Genomic DNA, 17,135 nt, shown 5'->3' with positions numbered 1-17,135 from the left:
AGCAACAGGTGGCACTGATAGGCAGCACTGAAATGGCACTGACAGGCAGCACTCCCTGTCCAGAGCAAGGGTACGGAATGGGCGACCGATCAAGCTGTCAAACTAGGAAGATGTGGACGGGCAGTGAGAGCGAGCCGTGCTCATCACAGCATCACCCACCAGGGGGCGCTGGTTCGCAGAAAGGAGCGTGTACCCGGCCTCAATGTATCAGGCCTATCCAGCCTCAATTTTGGCCAGCCCGGCCGAAGTCTGGGCACCTGCGGGGGGGCAATGTGGCAGGCATCCAGATGGCTACTGCACTGTAACCCAGGCGCCAGAATGCAATTTTCAGTCGCCATTGCAACCTGGCGCCTGGGTTTTGTCGAGCCCTGATTTAAAGAATACCTGTATTTTTTCTGAATGTGTTGAAGTGTTAAAGAGGAGCTCCAGTTGTTTTTATATTTATTAAAAGTCAGCAGCTACAAAAACTGTAGCTGCTGACTTTATTAGACACTCACCTGTCCCATGATCCAGCAATGTGCTCACCCCAGCCATCACTTCTTCCAGTCTCCTGTCCACGGCATCTCAACTGTGGACACCCGGCTGTGACAGTTTGCAGCTCACAGCCGGGTGCCCACTGCGCACGTGCGAATCCCGCTGTGCCTCCTGAATCGTCCGGCAGTCTTCTGGGACGTGTCCCAGAAGACTGCAGAGAGGGAGGTGGAGGAGAGAACTTGAAGTGGAACTTCCCCCTTTTGGGTGGAGCTCCGCTTTAAGGTAAATTAAATGCAAGCACTCTGAACTGTCTGCACAGACCCTTCAATATATTCAGGTGCACCTCAGGTTCTCCAAAACCCAAGCATGCCAATTCCAACACTCCCCAACATTCCTTTTTCACATGTTCCTCTGGGCCAGTAATGTATTCATCAAAGTGATGGGTCAATAGGAAGGTACAGTAGGTAGAAGGGGGGGCAGGTTATTAACAGATTTACTTAGAACGGATCCTTTTGGTTTGATAAAAGTGATCAAACATACACTGTTAAAGCTGAATTCCAGGAGTAAGACAAAAAATACCTTTGCAGTGCCCCCCTCCCCCCACAAATGTTAAATGCTCATTAAGTCTAGAGCAGCGTTCTCCAAACTGCGGCCCAGGAGCCCGATGCAGTCCTTTGCTTGCTTTTATCCAGCCCTTGGGGCACTATCTCATCCACTGCTACAAACAATGGGGCATAATTCTACTTCACTGAGACCAGTGAAGGCACACAATTCCTCCCAATGACACCAACAATTGGGCCCAATGACACCAACAATGGGGCACAATTCCTCCCACTGACACCAAAAATGGGGCCCAATGACACCAAAAATGGGGCAGGATTCCTACTAATGACACCAACATTTGATCTCAATGACACCAACGATGAAGCACAATTCTTGCCACTGACATCAATGGGGCAATGTTTTTTCTTGCTGACGTAGGGACCTTTTCTACTCCCAATAGCCACAGTCTGGCCCCCCCTAAAGTATGAAGGGCAGTAAACTGGCCCCCTGTTTGGAAAGTTTGGAGACCCCTGGTCTAGAGGAAAAGGCTGTAATCCTTTCCTTAGTCTTTCCCCTATCACTGGCACTCCGCTCTTCTCTTTGATACTCTGGATTGTGGGCAGGCCCTTTCTGTCCTCAAAGACAATGCAGAACTATTGGTCCTGCATTGTATTTGATGACATCAGAGTGCAACAGCTGGTCAGAGCGCCTAAGAGAATAGGAGGATGATTTGTATTTTTACTAAACGCATGGAATCACAGAGTGGTAATGTATAGACACTCACCTGGAGGTGTATAAAGTGGGTGATTGATGTAGTACGCCATCCAAGCAGCAAAGCCCCAGTAATACATACAGTTCTGCAACACACAATAGGTTTAGGGGAACATCTTCCAGTAAATAATAAAGCTAAAACATTTCTTATAAAATTTTAGCAGCTGGAGTAAGAATGTTGTTTAGCCATTCAAATCTCAAATCACTGCTGTAACACATGATTATGCGTCGATTACCTGAGTGGCTGTTATATAAGGTTTCCACTGACTGGCCGAGGCGGAAATCATGACGTCATCTGCCTGCCTCTCCACTTTGGCCAATCAGAGGAAGCTTTGTATTCTTTGATTAAAATATATGGTGGCGACAAATTTACCGGACTCATTGATACCTACACTAACTTGCATGATGCAGTTATACAGACACCTCTGGACAGCAGCATTGTCAGTCTGGGGGAAGGGTAGTGTTAGACTAGCAGATTTAGAAGAACTTTACTAACAAATTGAAGCTGAACTCCAGCTAACACTTTATAAGCAGAAATGTTTACTTTCTTTGGGATAAAGGTTTCACATAATTAAATAAAAGTTGGTCATTGTAAGCACCCCTGTCACAGTTAAATGGCTTGTCTTAACCCTAACTGCCACTTTTGCTAGAAAAGATGGTCTGTTAGAGGAACCGGGAGGCGCTCTGAAATAAAGTAGATAACGGCTTTTTTTTAAATAAAGGACATACAGTGGAGCACATACAGTATTGTTACCAGAGTGGATTGTAGGGACATTACACAGTTATTAAAGCAGCAGGAGGGGAGGATCAGGGAGCGGACCAAGCTGACAGGCAGAGGGGGGAGGTGGGAGAGGACAGAGGAGAGAAAAGAGGAGAGCTGCGGATGATGGAGGCCCGTAAACCAATCACGTTGTCAGGGCTCAGCAGCCATAATAAACTGTGGTCAGTTTACAGGGGGAGGGCAGAACCAGGCAGGATCAGCCAGGTATTTCAGGTGATACAGGGGGCCAAATTACACAGCGCAAGCACTGTGTTGTACAACATGCTTTAAGGGAACAGGACACCCCCCCCCCTTTTTTTTTTAGGGTTACAAACACTTTAAGCTCTTCCCTGCATGCTACCAGCGGGGGATCGGAAAGCACCCGAAGCTTACTTACAATCAGGAGCTTTCCGATCATGTGACCGCTGTGACAGCCAATTACAGCGGTCATATGACCCGAATACTCTTCTCTAGCAGCTCTTAAAGGGTCAGGAGGAGGCGGTAAGGGGTTATTACATTTTTGTTTTTGGGATTAATACAACTTTAAGACCGGAAGAGAAGGGTCACTGTCAGGGGAGGATAACTCCATATGGGAGCAGCCTCACAACCTGAATCAAGCAAAAAGCTGATCACCCAGAACCCACTAAAACAGGTAAATGATAAATTTATAGAGTTAGGACTGCAGATAACACTGGGGTGCCTAGTCGCGGCCTCTGCAGCTTACGCATGCGTTTTCAAATGTGTGTAAACTAAACCCCTGTATTTAACATGAACTGGTTGGTAAGTTGAGCTGGGATTTTTTCTTTGTTTTTGTTTATCATGCGTTTCCCTTCCATGTGCTCCTTGCTGTTAAGGTCTGTTATAGGTTGGGGCAGTTGCCGTTTGTTTGGAATGATAAATTCCCTTAAAGGGAAGAAAGAATCCACAACCTAATGTGGTCAACAAAGAATGGGTTCAACCAGCAGAAAGAACAAGTCACCGAGGAACCTAATCAAAAAGCAAATCCTGGGGCAGTCCTGAAACAAGCATGCTGGGAGTAGGGGAGGTTATCCTGGGCTTGCCTGCAATTTTTTTGTTCGCTAGAATTCCTGTGTCCCTCAACAGACAAGAAATAAGCAGTTACATGTGCAGGGTGGGAGAAATACGTTGGGTCGTCCTGCAAAGTCAGACGTCTGTCTGAAAAGTGTAACCAGCAATTTGCGGACTGTGTATTTGCATGTGTTATCTGTGATCCACAAACATTAAGAGCAATTACCTTAAAGATGTTCCGCAGCGGCATTGTACCATGAGAAAACCGATGTACAAACAGAGTTTCCAGTAGACGTTTTATGTAGTGAAATGAATGGCAGATACAGGCTAGGCTGGAAAAAAAATAAAAAATAAAAAAAATAAAAAAAGGTAAGCCACACACAGGCAAGATAACATTTCTAAATTCTTCTCCAATATGTCCATACAAAAGCTCATGATTTGGATCTTCTATATGGTCTCTTTCCCTAGAGTAACTATATTCTCTACATAGAAAACAGCCCTGCAGCAGTGGCGGAACTACCAGGGTCACAAATGTCGCACTTGCGACTGAGCCCTGGCGTTCCACCACTGTCGGGGGGCCCGAGTGGGGTTGCTGGCTGCAATGCTTTGAGCTGAGAGCTTCTCCCTCATACAGCCCAGGGTCTGCACTGACAGTTCCTCCCCTCCCTCACACAATGCTCCTTCTCCTCCCATCACTTTCCTTTTGTGTGCACAGTGGGAAGCGTGAAGCTAAGCAGCTGAATCATTCAGCTTACTTTCATATAAAACAGCATAAGAATAATAATAATAAGTTTTATTAGATGGTTCTGCCCAACTATATACCCATGGCAGTTCTATGGCTATGCTGTCAGGAGACTGTCATTCTGCATAGAGTAGAAGAAATGAACGGGCTGTACAGGGACATCATCACTAATGTAAAACCAGCTTTAATGCAACAAATAGAGGTTTCACATTGCATAGCCGCACCTGTCCACCTCGTTTCATCACCATGATGAAAACTTCTGTAGGGTGAAGCGTGTTGGAGCAGGAGGTGGACAGGTGAGGCAATGCATTGTGAATCCCCCATTTGTTGCATTAAAGTTGGTGTTACATTAGTGATGGTGTAGGTGTGCAGCACGTTCATTACTTCTTGAAGTGAAATAGCAAAGCGGGGATGCTCCCGAGGGGCTGGCGCCTGACAAGCATTGGAGATAAAAGGAGAGAGTCAAGTTTGAAACAGCAAGCTGACTACTGTTTATATAATCTACATAGAATACTCACTGAACAACGGAGTGCCGGCTAGTGATGAAGTCATATTTGGGACCATATATAAAGGGGACACGGAAGTAGAAAAGTAAATAGATGATGAGAGGTCCAGCATACTCTGTCAGGAATACCTGAAAGCAAGCAAAAGAATCAAGACATGCTGCAGACATTGCAGGGTAATATAAATCTTTACTCTGACGTTGTTGCTTATAAACACCAATCACACCCCGGGTGTCCGTTTTCTCATTTAAAGCAGAACTTTATTCTCTCAAACAACATTGACAATTTGTAATCTGTATGCTGCTAGCAGTCGTAGAAGGTTTATCATATTTACTGGTTATAACTTTTTTCCCCCCATTTCTTCAGTTACTTCCTGGTTTCCAGACCTAGGCAAATTATGTCATACATGCCAGGAGTCTTCAGGAGGAGTTTTCCAAGCTAAGCAAACCTTCCTACTTGCATGCCTGAGCTAAGGGCAAGTGGATTCCAGGAAGTAAATGCTACACGAATAATTGGCCCTTGTTTAAGTTGGGCATGAAAAGAAATGCTAGGGGGGGGTTAAAGTAACTTCTCAGCAAAATAAAGCATGGAGATGGATAGAAGACTTTGCTTTGAATATCAGAAATGATTTAAATAGTATTTTTGGTGTTAAGATGCAGTGTAGTTCTGCTTTAAAGAGAATCAGTTATGAGTAAACTTATTTGAATATTCAATTATACGAAGGATTTTTATTTGCTTCATTACTTGGCTTTACTTAGGGATCAGGTTGACGGGTGTTCTTATTGAGGACTGCATTTGTGATTTAAAAGCAAATGCATCCATTAGAATGGCAAACATCATTCAACATTCAGCATTCAATAAAAGGCTGTGTTTGACAGGCTTTGCCTGCAGTTTAGAACACACTTCAATAGGAAAAACAGCATCCGAAGAAAGCAGCAGTAAACAATTCATACACAGCCTCTTAACTGTCATGTCATGGATATTGATAACCTGCATTTGACACGTGTTCCAAATGCAGAAAAACAATGCCCACCGACACAAGCCCTTACTTTGTTTATGCCCGACTCTTTGGAGCAAAGGGTCAGAGGTGACTTGACAGTTGCTGCTCTGGTCCATTTTCCCGACCTTGAGCTAACAGCCCCCTCTTTGGCAAGTGTACATAACAGCATCAAATAACAGACACCCTGCAGTTTGTTTACATATTCTACTTTCTACAAGACTGTCACTTACCTGTTATGCATACTATGGAGTGGGGACACAGCACGTGCTATAAACACGTAGTCATGTAGCGAAGTCAGAGCTGAGAGGCCTTCCTTCTCAAGTTAGCTGTGACAAGCTAAACTAAATAGGTACAGGACAATGGGGGAAGTTGTGGGACTTTATATGAGGCCGTATGGTAGTAGGCCTCCATCCCTGTTAAGCAATACAAAAAGAGGGGGAAAAAGTGGGACTTTATATGAGGTGTGCAACCAATGGTAAGTATAGTACATATATAAGTATATATCCATATATAAACAAACAAAAAAAAAAAAAAAACGAGTACATAAAAACAAAATGTTTATTTGTATAATACATTCAAGCCAAAAATAGTACAGATTGAAAACATAGGTCAGATAAATGCATACAGCAGTATTACACTAGAACCATAGTAATCATAATGGTATATTGGTAGGGACTGTTAAGGAAAATGAAAATGTATTTGGCGCCATACGCCCGATTGGTCCTGCCGACCAGGTGATGACGCACCTCCTTAATGGGAACACCTGCGTGACGCTGGGAGTTACCCTCTGGTCTGGGTGACGTGGTGAGTGTGAGATATTTTTATAATTATATATATATATATATATATATATATATATATATATATATATATATATATATATATATATATATATATATATATATATATATATATATATATATCTATATATCCCCTCATCAGTAGTGGATCCTGCAATCTTCCTGGCGCTTGTTGACACTATGGGGTTGATTTACTAAAATTGGAGAGTGCAAAATCTGGCCCAGCTGTGCATGGTAGCCAATCAACTTCTAACTTTAACTTATTCAATTAAGCTTTGACCATAAAACCTGGAAGCTGATTGGTTTCTATGCAGAGCTGCACCAGATTTTGCACTCTTCAGTTTTAGTAAATCAACCCCTATATTCCAGACCATGGACACATTTGAGTACTTTAGGTAAACTGACATGGGAATTTATAGATAGGCAACTCCTATCCTCATATTGATTAGTGGTTCCAAATTAATAATAACTACTGCAGTAGGGAACAGACACAAAAGATACGCTCAGCATCTTTCCAAATAACTGTTCTGCCTTATTATGATGCAATTGAAGGTTTTTATACACATGATTACGTAGGTATCACATTAATATTACAATTGTACGTTTATGGTAACAAGGGGCGTTACATAGGCAGGCTTACTCTAATCAGGACTCGAAAGAATGCAAACATGTACTGAAAATATTATTAGTGCCATGTGCACAGAGAGGGCAGTGTGCAATACACACAAAATAGAATACAATTATATACAGAACTTACAAATTTCCTTTACATAAACCAACTAGTATTTAGAGTTTCTGTATTTAAATCTCCTTTACAATTAATTTGATTCACTTCCAAATTGGTGTGTTGTATTTCACCATCCTCACCATTTTTTTTGGCTTCTACATTTTTCGTTCACACCTTTCTTTCACCATTGTAATGAGTTATATACACTTATACCTACTATTAGTATCCACTGCACATGCTACGAGTTTTTTTTACACTCTACCACCTCATTCACTTTTGAGTGTTTCCTTCCTCCGTTTTTGGTCCTGAACTGTATTGGCAGTTTGATTACACATAGATAAAGTTACCTATTTTAAAAAAAAAATTATAAAATCAACACACATTTTTTAGGACCCTTTGTGGGTCACTAAGAACTCTCCTTTGGAGATTTGCAGCTCCTCTGCAGCCCACTGTCTACCATCTGACCTGTTTTGGGTTTAGCTCCCACAGTTCCCGGGCTAGATGCCCCAAGCAGACCCATGGCTGTCTACGCCATATGTGCAGTCTAAGTTGATCAGTAAATTCACCCCTGAAGGTTACTATTTTTTGTTTGGTCTTGTTTTTTTTATAGTAATACTATTAACTTTTTTTTGTAAAATTGTGACCATCTAGATTTATTTGCTGTTTATACATATATTTTTTAGAGATACATGAATTGCCCCCGCTCCTGAGGAAGTGAATATTTCACGAAACGCATAGATAAAAATGATAAAGATTGCATCCTAATTATTATGAACTCATAGAACCATTATCTACTATTGGTCACCAATGTTCATAAGTCATCTCCATTATGGTTTTTTTTCCTTTTCACTAACAGTCCCTACCAATATATTACTATGATTACTATGGTTCTAATGTAATACTGCTGTATGCATTTATCTGACCTATGTTTTCAATCTGTACTATTTTTGGCTGGAATGTTATTATACAAATAAACATTTATTTTTATGTACTCATTTTTTGTTATATATGGATATATACTTATATATGTACGATACACACCTCATAAAAAGTCCCTCTTTTTCCCCCTCTTCTTGTAAATAGGTACAGGAGTGGGCAACCTGTGGCAACTACATTTCCCATGAGGCATTGCGAGGCTGGCAGTTGCAAGTGTTCTGGAAATTTGATAAATAGGCAACGCCTATCCTCATATTGATTAGTGGTTCCAAAATAATAACTACTGCAGTAGGGAACAGACACAAAAATATACACTCCGCATCTTTCCAATTAACTGTTATGTTTATTCGACGCAATTGAAGTTTTTTGTACACATGCAAACGTAGGCATCACATTAAAGCGGAGTTCCACCCTCAAAAAAGTTTGAGCTGTAGCTCAATAAGGACACCTACCTGTCCAGGGAGCCCACGATGTCGATCCCTGAGGCCAATTCGTCGATCGGATCAAGTGCAGGCGCTGCCATTGTAACTAAGGGAGACCAGCAGTAGAGGCTTCACAGCCGGTTTCCTACTGCGCATGCGCGAGTCGCACAGCACTTTCTGAATGGCCCCATCGTCTTCTGGGACACACACAGGTCCCAGAAGGCAGCGGGGGAGGAGGGCTCACTGCAGAAGAGAAAATGATGCACTGCGCCGTGGCCAAGCTAAAACAGAAGTACACCATGTACTTCAAAAAAGGTAAGAAAAAAAAAAAGAAAATAGTTATCCAAAAACAAGGTGTTTTTGGTCTTACTTTAAGGCCAAGTTGTAAAAGTGGGTGGAAAGCCTCTTTAAAATGTTACAATTGTAGGAATATGGTAAAAAGGGGCGCAACACAGGCAGGCTAATTTCTAATCAGGACATGAAAGACCATGGCTCCTGCTGCTATCAATCTGTCCAGTAAGGAGAGAGACAGCGGCTGGAGCCGCTGCGCACATGCACATCAATGGATCGGATGGGCTCAGGTAAGAAAAGGGGGGGTTTGGGGGACAGCTGCAGCACAGAAGGTTCTTTTACCTTAATGCATAGAATTAAGGTGAAAAAAAACCTTACCTTGAGGCTTTACAATCACTTTAAAGCAGAACTAAACCCTCCTATCTTTCTCAGCCAAGGAAGCAGCCATCTTAGCCCCTGTGTGATATAAAACTCAGTTATGACTCCAGCCGTTTGATGATTTCACAGTTCAGTTGAGAGCACAACCAATGGGACAGTTAGCATGCCCAGCATGTCGGGAATGTAACTGATTTTTTTTTTTTTTGTTTAGCTCTGCTTTAACGGTCATGGAAAAAAAAAAAAAAAAAACAAACAGTATTATTTAGTAGAGTAAGGCCCCTTTCACACTGGGGTGGGGTCGGCGGTAAAGCACCGCTATTGTTTAGCGGCGCTTTACCGTCGGTATTCGTGTAAAACTGCCCCGCGGCCCCCGAGAAAGGGTTAAAAACCAGCGCAAAGTGCCTCTGCAGTGTATACTCCGCTCCATCACCGCTCCGAAGATGCTGCTAGCAGGACTTTTTCTCCCGTCCTGCCAGCGCACCACTCCAGTGTGAAAGCCCTCAGGGCTTTCACATTGGAGAGACAGCAGCGGCTGTTTCGGGTCGGATTGCAGGCGCTATTAGTGCAATAGCGCCTGCAAACCGCCCCAGTGTGAAAGGGCCCTAAGAGAAAGCTGGGATGCATGTCAGTTTTCTATTAAAAAAGAGAACAGATGCAGGACTTTTAATCAAATAATTAGGGATGGAGGCACATGGTCGCACTATCAATTAATACACTACTAATTTAACTTATTTTTCATTTATTATCCATTTATTTTATTTTTTACTTTGAACCTCCCAATCATATACTCTGATTGTCCCCATATAGAATCAATCATTAGGATGTTATTTCATGTGTTTTGTCCTTTGACAATTTGATTTTACATATTATGTGTGCGCACTGGTGGTATTGGCCGCTGTTTGTCCTATGCCTTGTCCTTTCTGTCATGTCCCGGAGCTGCGACACGCACTGGGGATTCCCCCTCTGCCTTGTTCTGATGTGGGGCGGGCGGGGTCTCCTCCACTGCGCGTCGACGTCATGCCTCTTGCGCCGGCTGTTCAGTGTCCTCGTGGCGCCTATATAGCGGCTGCTTGTTTCTCCATCTACAGCACTTGGTGGGCTTGGTATGATGCTCATGGCTGGCCAGTTTGGCTGGTTAACTGGCAGGGTCGTGGCGCTTACCGGCTCCCTTTAGGTTGCTGGTGCTTGACGTTGGGGGTGGATCTGTGGCGGCGCTCCCCGCATTGGCTTCTCCTAGTGCAGGGTCTCACACTCCGGTCTTCCCCCATCTACCATTCCACGCAACTACACGCTTTTTGGCATTCATGTCCTTATTCACATCTTAGCAGGTATGTTTCCTTTCACCTTTTCCTCATTCACCTCTTTCTTCCCTGTTCTGCCATCCTTTCCCTCTGGCTATTCCTTTGACTGCCCTGATTTTTCTCCCAGGTTTCATTCTTTTATTCTAACTCTCTCTTCACTTTCTCTCCTTCCTCCTCTCTTCCTCTTAACTCTCTCTATCCCATTTCATCCTCAATTGTTTTTCACCCTTTCTTACCCCCTGTACACTATATTTACTCACTCAGTACATTTGTTTTTCAGGGTTTTTCCCCCCTTCTTCGAGGTCACCTTTACCACCCCTATACATTTATTTCCCATGCGCTAACCCAATCTGGGGGTTTCTCTGCGCTGGCTTCGCCGCCCGGACACGCTCCCTCAGCTTCGGTTCTTGGCATTACTGGCTGGCTTGACATTCAGGGCTGTACCGCCATTGCGCAGATGTATTTGTAAGTCTATGGTCTTAGTGTAATAATGTGGGATTTCATGTTTTACATTTGCCCTCTTGTTTTTCAAACTACTTAAAATACTGCTGTTTCCCCTATTCATAGGTAGTCACTACGGTTTTGCTCCTGATGAGTGGCTATAAGGTCCCGAAACGCATAGAGCTTACAACTACCGTTATGTGTACACAATTATCAACTATGTATGGACGTTCCAATTTTATTGTATTTTTGATTCTGATACTTTTTTCCAGTGACACTTTTTTGTGTCACATATTTATTGATTTATTATTATTTTTTCATTTACCTATATCCTCATATGTTTGCAAAGAAGTCCTTGTTGGAATGTATTTTATGATGGAATACAAATGATCATTATAGAGCTATGTTCCTAAATATGTAAAATATATGAATTTATGTATTTTTTTTTTAAATATTTTTTAAAAAACACTATTTTACTCAAGTTATACTTTTGCTCCGGTAAGCCTCATTCAAAGTCCCGCATCTGTTCTCTTTTTTACTTTAATATTGAACCGGGATGGAGGAGGGGTTTTGAATGGCCCCACTATCCTCATTTAAAGTCCCAATATTGCATTTCCTTTCTCCTTTTAGTCAGTTTTCTATTGTTGTCTGTGTTCTCATTGAAGATTTTCCTTCATTACCAGTCTGGTGTAACCACTGTCAATAAACTTTACAAAACTAAAAAAAAGGAAGAAAAATAAAAAAAAGATTCCTAAAAACACTTTAAAAATTCTAATTAAAATTTTAAATATTTAAATTCTTTCAAAATCTAAAAACGTAGCTGGATGTGTTTGAATTTTGCAAATCAAAGATGGTGCAGCTATTTTTACTCAGTTGCAGTTTTCATAAACAACCCCCAACATGTCTCACCAGGTTTGCTGAGGCACAAGCTCCCAGAATTCCATGTATGTTTCTGATCGGTCTGTTCCAAACAGCTACAAATCACATAGCAGGCAGGACGCCAAGCACAGTGATTAGACATTAAAGAGATCGATGACAAAAAAAAAATGTCAAAAAGGAACTCAAGTTATCTGACCCCTTACTACTGCATCTTTTCTCTGCACACTCAGCAGGTGCTGCTTCTTCCACTGCTTGGAAGGTATAAACCTGGCACACATATAGTGCCTTGAAAAAGAACTCATACCCCTTGAAATTTTTCAAATATTTTTCATGTTACAACCAAAAAATGTAAATGTATTTTATTGGGATATTATGTGATAGACCAACACAAAGTGGCACATAATTGTGAAGTGGAAGAAAAATGATAAATGGCTTTAAAATTTTTTTACACATTTTTTACAAATAAATACCGGTGCTATGTGAAAAGTGCGGCGTGCATTTGTATTCAGCTCCCCCGAGTCAATAATAGAACCACCTTTTGCTTCAATTACAGCTGCAAGTCTTTTTTGGGGATGTCTCTACCAGCTTTGCACATCTAGAGAGTGTAATTTTTACCCATTCTTCTTTGCAAAATAGATCAAGCTCTGTCAGATTGGATGGAGAGCGCCTGTGAACAGCAATTTTCAAGTCCTGCCAGATTCTCAATTGGATTCAGGTCTGGACTTTGAATGGGCCATTCTAACACATGAATATGCTTTCATCTAACCAATTCCATTGTAGGTCTGACTGTAGATTTAGTGGTCGTTGTCCTACTGGAAGGTGAACCTCCACCCCAGTCTCAAATCTTTTGCAGACTTTGACAGATTTTCTTCTAAGATTGCCCTGTATTTGTTCAATCCATCTTCCCATCAACTCTGACCAGCTTTCCTGTCCCTGCTGAAGAAAAGTATCCCCACAACATTATGCGGCTACCACCACGTTTCACAGTGGGGATGGTGTGTTCAGGGTGATGTGCAGTGTTAGTTTTCCGCCACACATAGCGTCTTGCTTTTAGGCCAAAAAGTTCAAATTTTGGTCTCATCTGACCAGAGCACCTTCTTCCACAGGTTTGCCGTGTCCCCCACATGGCTTCTCGCAGGTTGAAAATGGCACTTCTTATGGCTTTCTTTTAGCCACTCTTCCATAAAGGCCATATTTGTGGAGTGCGCGACTAATAGTTGTTCTGTGGACAGATTCTTCCACCTGAGCTGTGGATCTCTGCATCTTCTACAGAGTTACCATGGGCCTCTTGGGCTGCTTCTCTGATTAATGCTCTCCTTGCCCGGCCTGTCAGTTTAGGTGGATGGCCATATGTCTTGGTAGGTTTGCAATTGTGCCATATGCTTTCCATTTTTGGATGATCGATTGAAAAGTGCTCAATGAGATGTTCAAAGCTTGGGATATATTTTTATAACCTAACCCTGCTTCAAACTTCCACAACGTTATCTCTGACCTGTCTGGTGTGCTCCTTGGCCTTCATGATACTGTTTGTTCACTAAGGTTCTCCAACAAACCTCTGAGGGCTTCACAGAACATCTGTATTTATACTGAGTTTAAATTACATACATGTGGACTCTTATTCACCAATTAGGTGACTTCTGAAGGCAATTTGTTCCACTAGATTTTAGTTGGGGGTATCAGAGTAAAGGGGGCTGAATACAAATGCATGCCACACATTTCACATTTATTTGTAAAAAATTGTGAAAACCATTTATAAATTTTCCTTCCACTTCACAAGTATGTGCCACTTTGTGTTGGTCTATTACATAAAATCCAAAAAAAATACATTTACGTTTTTGGTTGTAACATGACACAATATGGAAAATTTTAAAGGGGAATAAATACTTTTTCAAGGCACTGTAACACCAACACGACATCTACAACTGGAGCAGCCTCATCTTCATATGTTATTGGCAGCAGAAAGCAGGTACAGTGCCTAAAACTACAGCTTCAGTCCCGGTAAGACCAGGTAACAGTAAAAACGTGCTAAACTTGTGCTAATGGTGAAGGATTGTGTAAACGGCAGCTGTACACCATGTCCTGATACCCGACACTTAATACTACAAATCTAACAGTGCATCGCTCTAATAAATAATTTGTTACTATCATTAAATAATCAATATTACAGTGCATAATATTAAAGAAATGTGTGACTAAAATTAAATAAACAGCTGAAAGTCCTAAGAAAGACAGTTGAGTCAAGATTTGTAGTCCCACAAGCCTTGATGAAGACAGGGATCAGGATAGCCAAGGTGACACCATCCCCTCTCATGCTAAGCTTACTGGAAAGCATGTGACCCCTACTAAGAGTGGTCCATGTACACGTTCTTTACAGTGGTGACACCAGCATTGCAAATGTAGCGATGGTCCTCACAGCAGAATTCAAAACCGGCACCGCCATAGAAATGGTAATCCCAAACTCCTCTGTAATTTACACAGACTCCAATATGTTTTGATTTAGCCCATCATTAGGGTATTAATCCCAGACATGAAATAAAAGAACGCTCTAAATAGTGGTAGCGTATGTGTGTGTGCTGGCAGAACACATGCTACCATGCACGTGCAGTCGATTGTCGGCCATTTTGGGTACTGAAAGCGGCGGAGTCGGCAGAAGCTGTCAGTGAGTTGGAGTGAAGAGCGGAGAGCCGGGGCAGGAGCAGTCTTCTATCTTTTCTCCTTGGATCTATGTCCTAATGGAGTACTAAAGAGAAGAATTGGCTCCGGTGGCTGTTGATAATTCCTCCTAACATCATAAGATCCATTGGAGAAGATTCTAGCAAACCGTCTATACCTAAGTGTTGAGACACGACTGCCTGTATGACCCATTTGGTATAAGCCGAATAGGGTCCATATGTTCTGGGAAGCCTCCTTATATCGCATTTGGTGGCAGAAGTCTTTCACAGCAGTGATTCCTTTTGTTTTTTGGGTGACTGATCATCACTATTTGGCATCACAAAGTTTATGGACTCATTTATATGAACTGTTTAATAGTTCTCTTATTATTGGATTATTTTTTTTTAATGATTCACCATCATTATAATCCTTTTTACCTTTATGATTAGCACTGCACTGTATATATCCATATTGGAGGAAGTTTACCTTGGGGTTTACATGCTCGCTTATATGCTTGTTTTACCAGTGGACATGCAAGTGTAATTTTTAACTAAATAAAGCACTTTGTTTTATGGCAATGCACTATTTAGAGGATTCTTTAATTTCACGTTCGGTATGAATACCCCAATGATGGCGGGCTAAAACAAAACATACTGGAGTCTGTGTAAATTACGGAGGAGTTTGGGATTACCAATTCTGTGCCGGTGCTGGTTTGAATTCTTCTGTGGGGACCATTACTACATTTGTGATGCTGATGTCACCATTGTGAAGAATCTGTACATGGAGCAATCTTATTAGGGGTCACATGCTTTCCGGTAAGCTTAGCATGAGTGTGGATCGGGTCACCTTAGCTAACCTGAGGATCCCCATCTTCATCATGGCTTGTGGATGAAATGTCGGCGGCCGAAAATGGTGTTTCTGGCATTCTACTGATAAAGAAAAAGGTACCGAAAATGGCACCAAAAACGCATGCGATTTTTCCACGATTTTACTGTGCTTATGGTGTGTTTTTCATAGGCCATGTGATTTAAAAACCGCATAAAAAAAGGGAACAAGGGTGCATTATTGTGTTCTTGCTGCGTTTTCAATGCTTTTCAACCAGGAGGTGCATTTTGTTTAACTGACCAAAAATGCAGCAAGCAAGATTTTTAACAACACAACGTTAGGGCAAGGGACCAGCGTGAAAACATTTAATTTCATTAGAACTTAAAGGGATCCATTTTTCTTGAACTTTTCTTGAGCTACAGGTGACGATAATGGCCGACAATAGATTCATATTCATTTAAATTCATTATATTAATTAAAAAGTCGAATACAATACAATTAACATAATTGTAATAATTAACATAATCACACACATAGGTTGGACTTGATGGACTTGTGTCTTTTTTCAACCTCACCTACTATGTAACTATGTAACAATTATATATAAATATATATATTTTCTTTAAAAACTGTCATTTTTGGTTTCAGCCAAGTGCATCCTGTATTTTCGGTTTCTGCACCTCTAATCTTGACTCAACTCCCTCTTTGGACCTGGCACCGGGAGTGGCATCATCGCAGCTCAGGCCACTCACACAGAGTCCACGAACCAGGAAGGAAGACCGGGGGAAGATGGAAGCCCACTCAGCGGTGACCGCGCCCTGCTGGAGGGCTTCGTTTTAAGGTTAGTATTTTGGCGCTCTATAAATCGTGTATAATAATAATAATAATAATAATAATAATAATAATAATAATAATAATAATGTGCATACTAGCAAATTATGCTATTGTTTTGCAGTACAAATTTTTTTATGTTTTTTTTTTTTATTGCAGCGGTTTACTACTGTTCTAACTCATATAACTTCTGTAGATTCTTCCTCTCTCTGATATATTATGCCAAGAAAGGCAGAACACAGTTTTTGCTTGTGTAGATCATATGCCAACACAAGGCTGCTTCACTGCTAAGTAAGTCATGACCTTCAACAAGTAGGAATCACTGGCTGCATACTAGGTCAGTCATATCGTTAAAAAGTTGGACACCTCAGCACCCTCTGAGTGTACGGGCGTACATCATTTTATAGGTCTTGTAGAGCTCTTTAAGCTCCCTGTAAAAAAAAAAAAAAAAAAAAAGTATACTTTGACATACAAATTGTGACCAGCTTTTGGGCTGGCTGCTGCCCACATGCTAATGTGCCACATTACTAGTTAGTTAAGCCACCTATTGCAGCAAATGGTCAATACTTGGTCACAGGATTCAGGAACTTGGTTTTGGCAAATGCAGAGTCTACAGGAGCCGATTGCCTTTTGATCATCAGAAAATATTGCCATCCTCTACAGAAAGAAGTGACATGCAGCAGTCAGTTTCAGGGTCATACCCGAAAGTACACTTTAACAAGCTGAGTGTATTAAAAGGGTCACTAAAATAAGGCGGCACATCCACACTATTGGAAATCAAGAGCTGACATTTTGCTGAACACGAGCAGCCCCCACACTTTGCAGACACT

General features: G+C 41.7%; 1 protein-coding gene across 4 annotated transcripts in view; it reads right to left on the bottom strand.

The window, feature by feature from the left end:
• Positions 1-17,135, bottom strand: part of TECR (trans-2,3-enoyl-CoA reductase) — a 79,638-nt gene that overhangs the window by 16,910 nt on the left and 45,593 nt on the right. For all 4 annotated transcript variants that reach the window (XM_073622489.1, XM_073622490.1, XM_073622487.1 and 1 more), the window contains 3 exons: positions 4,838-4,953; positions 3,804-3,909; positions 1,802-1,874 (listed from right to left, as the gene is read on the bottom strand). In XM_073622489.1, the coding sequence (XP_073478590.1) occupies positions 1,802-1,874; positions 3,804-3,909; positions 4,838-4,953 (295 nt within the window). The remainder of the gene's footprint in view (positions 1-1,801; positions 1,875-3,803; positions 3,910-4,837; positions 4,954-17,135) is intronic.

The sequence above is a fragment of the Aquarana catesbeiana genome, linkage group LG03 (assembly GCF_042186555.1).
Source record: "Aquarana catesbeiana isolate 2022-GZ linkage group LG03, ASM4218655v1, whole genome shotgun sequence".
In the NCBI taxonomy this organism is placed as follows: Eukaryota; Metazoa; Chordata; class Amphibia; order Anura; family Ranidae; genus Aquarana; species Aquarana catesbeiana.
The sequence above is the reverse complement of the archived record's forward strand: the minus strand, read 5'-3'. Positions and strand labels throughout refer to the sequence as shown.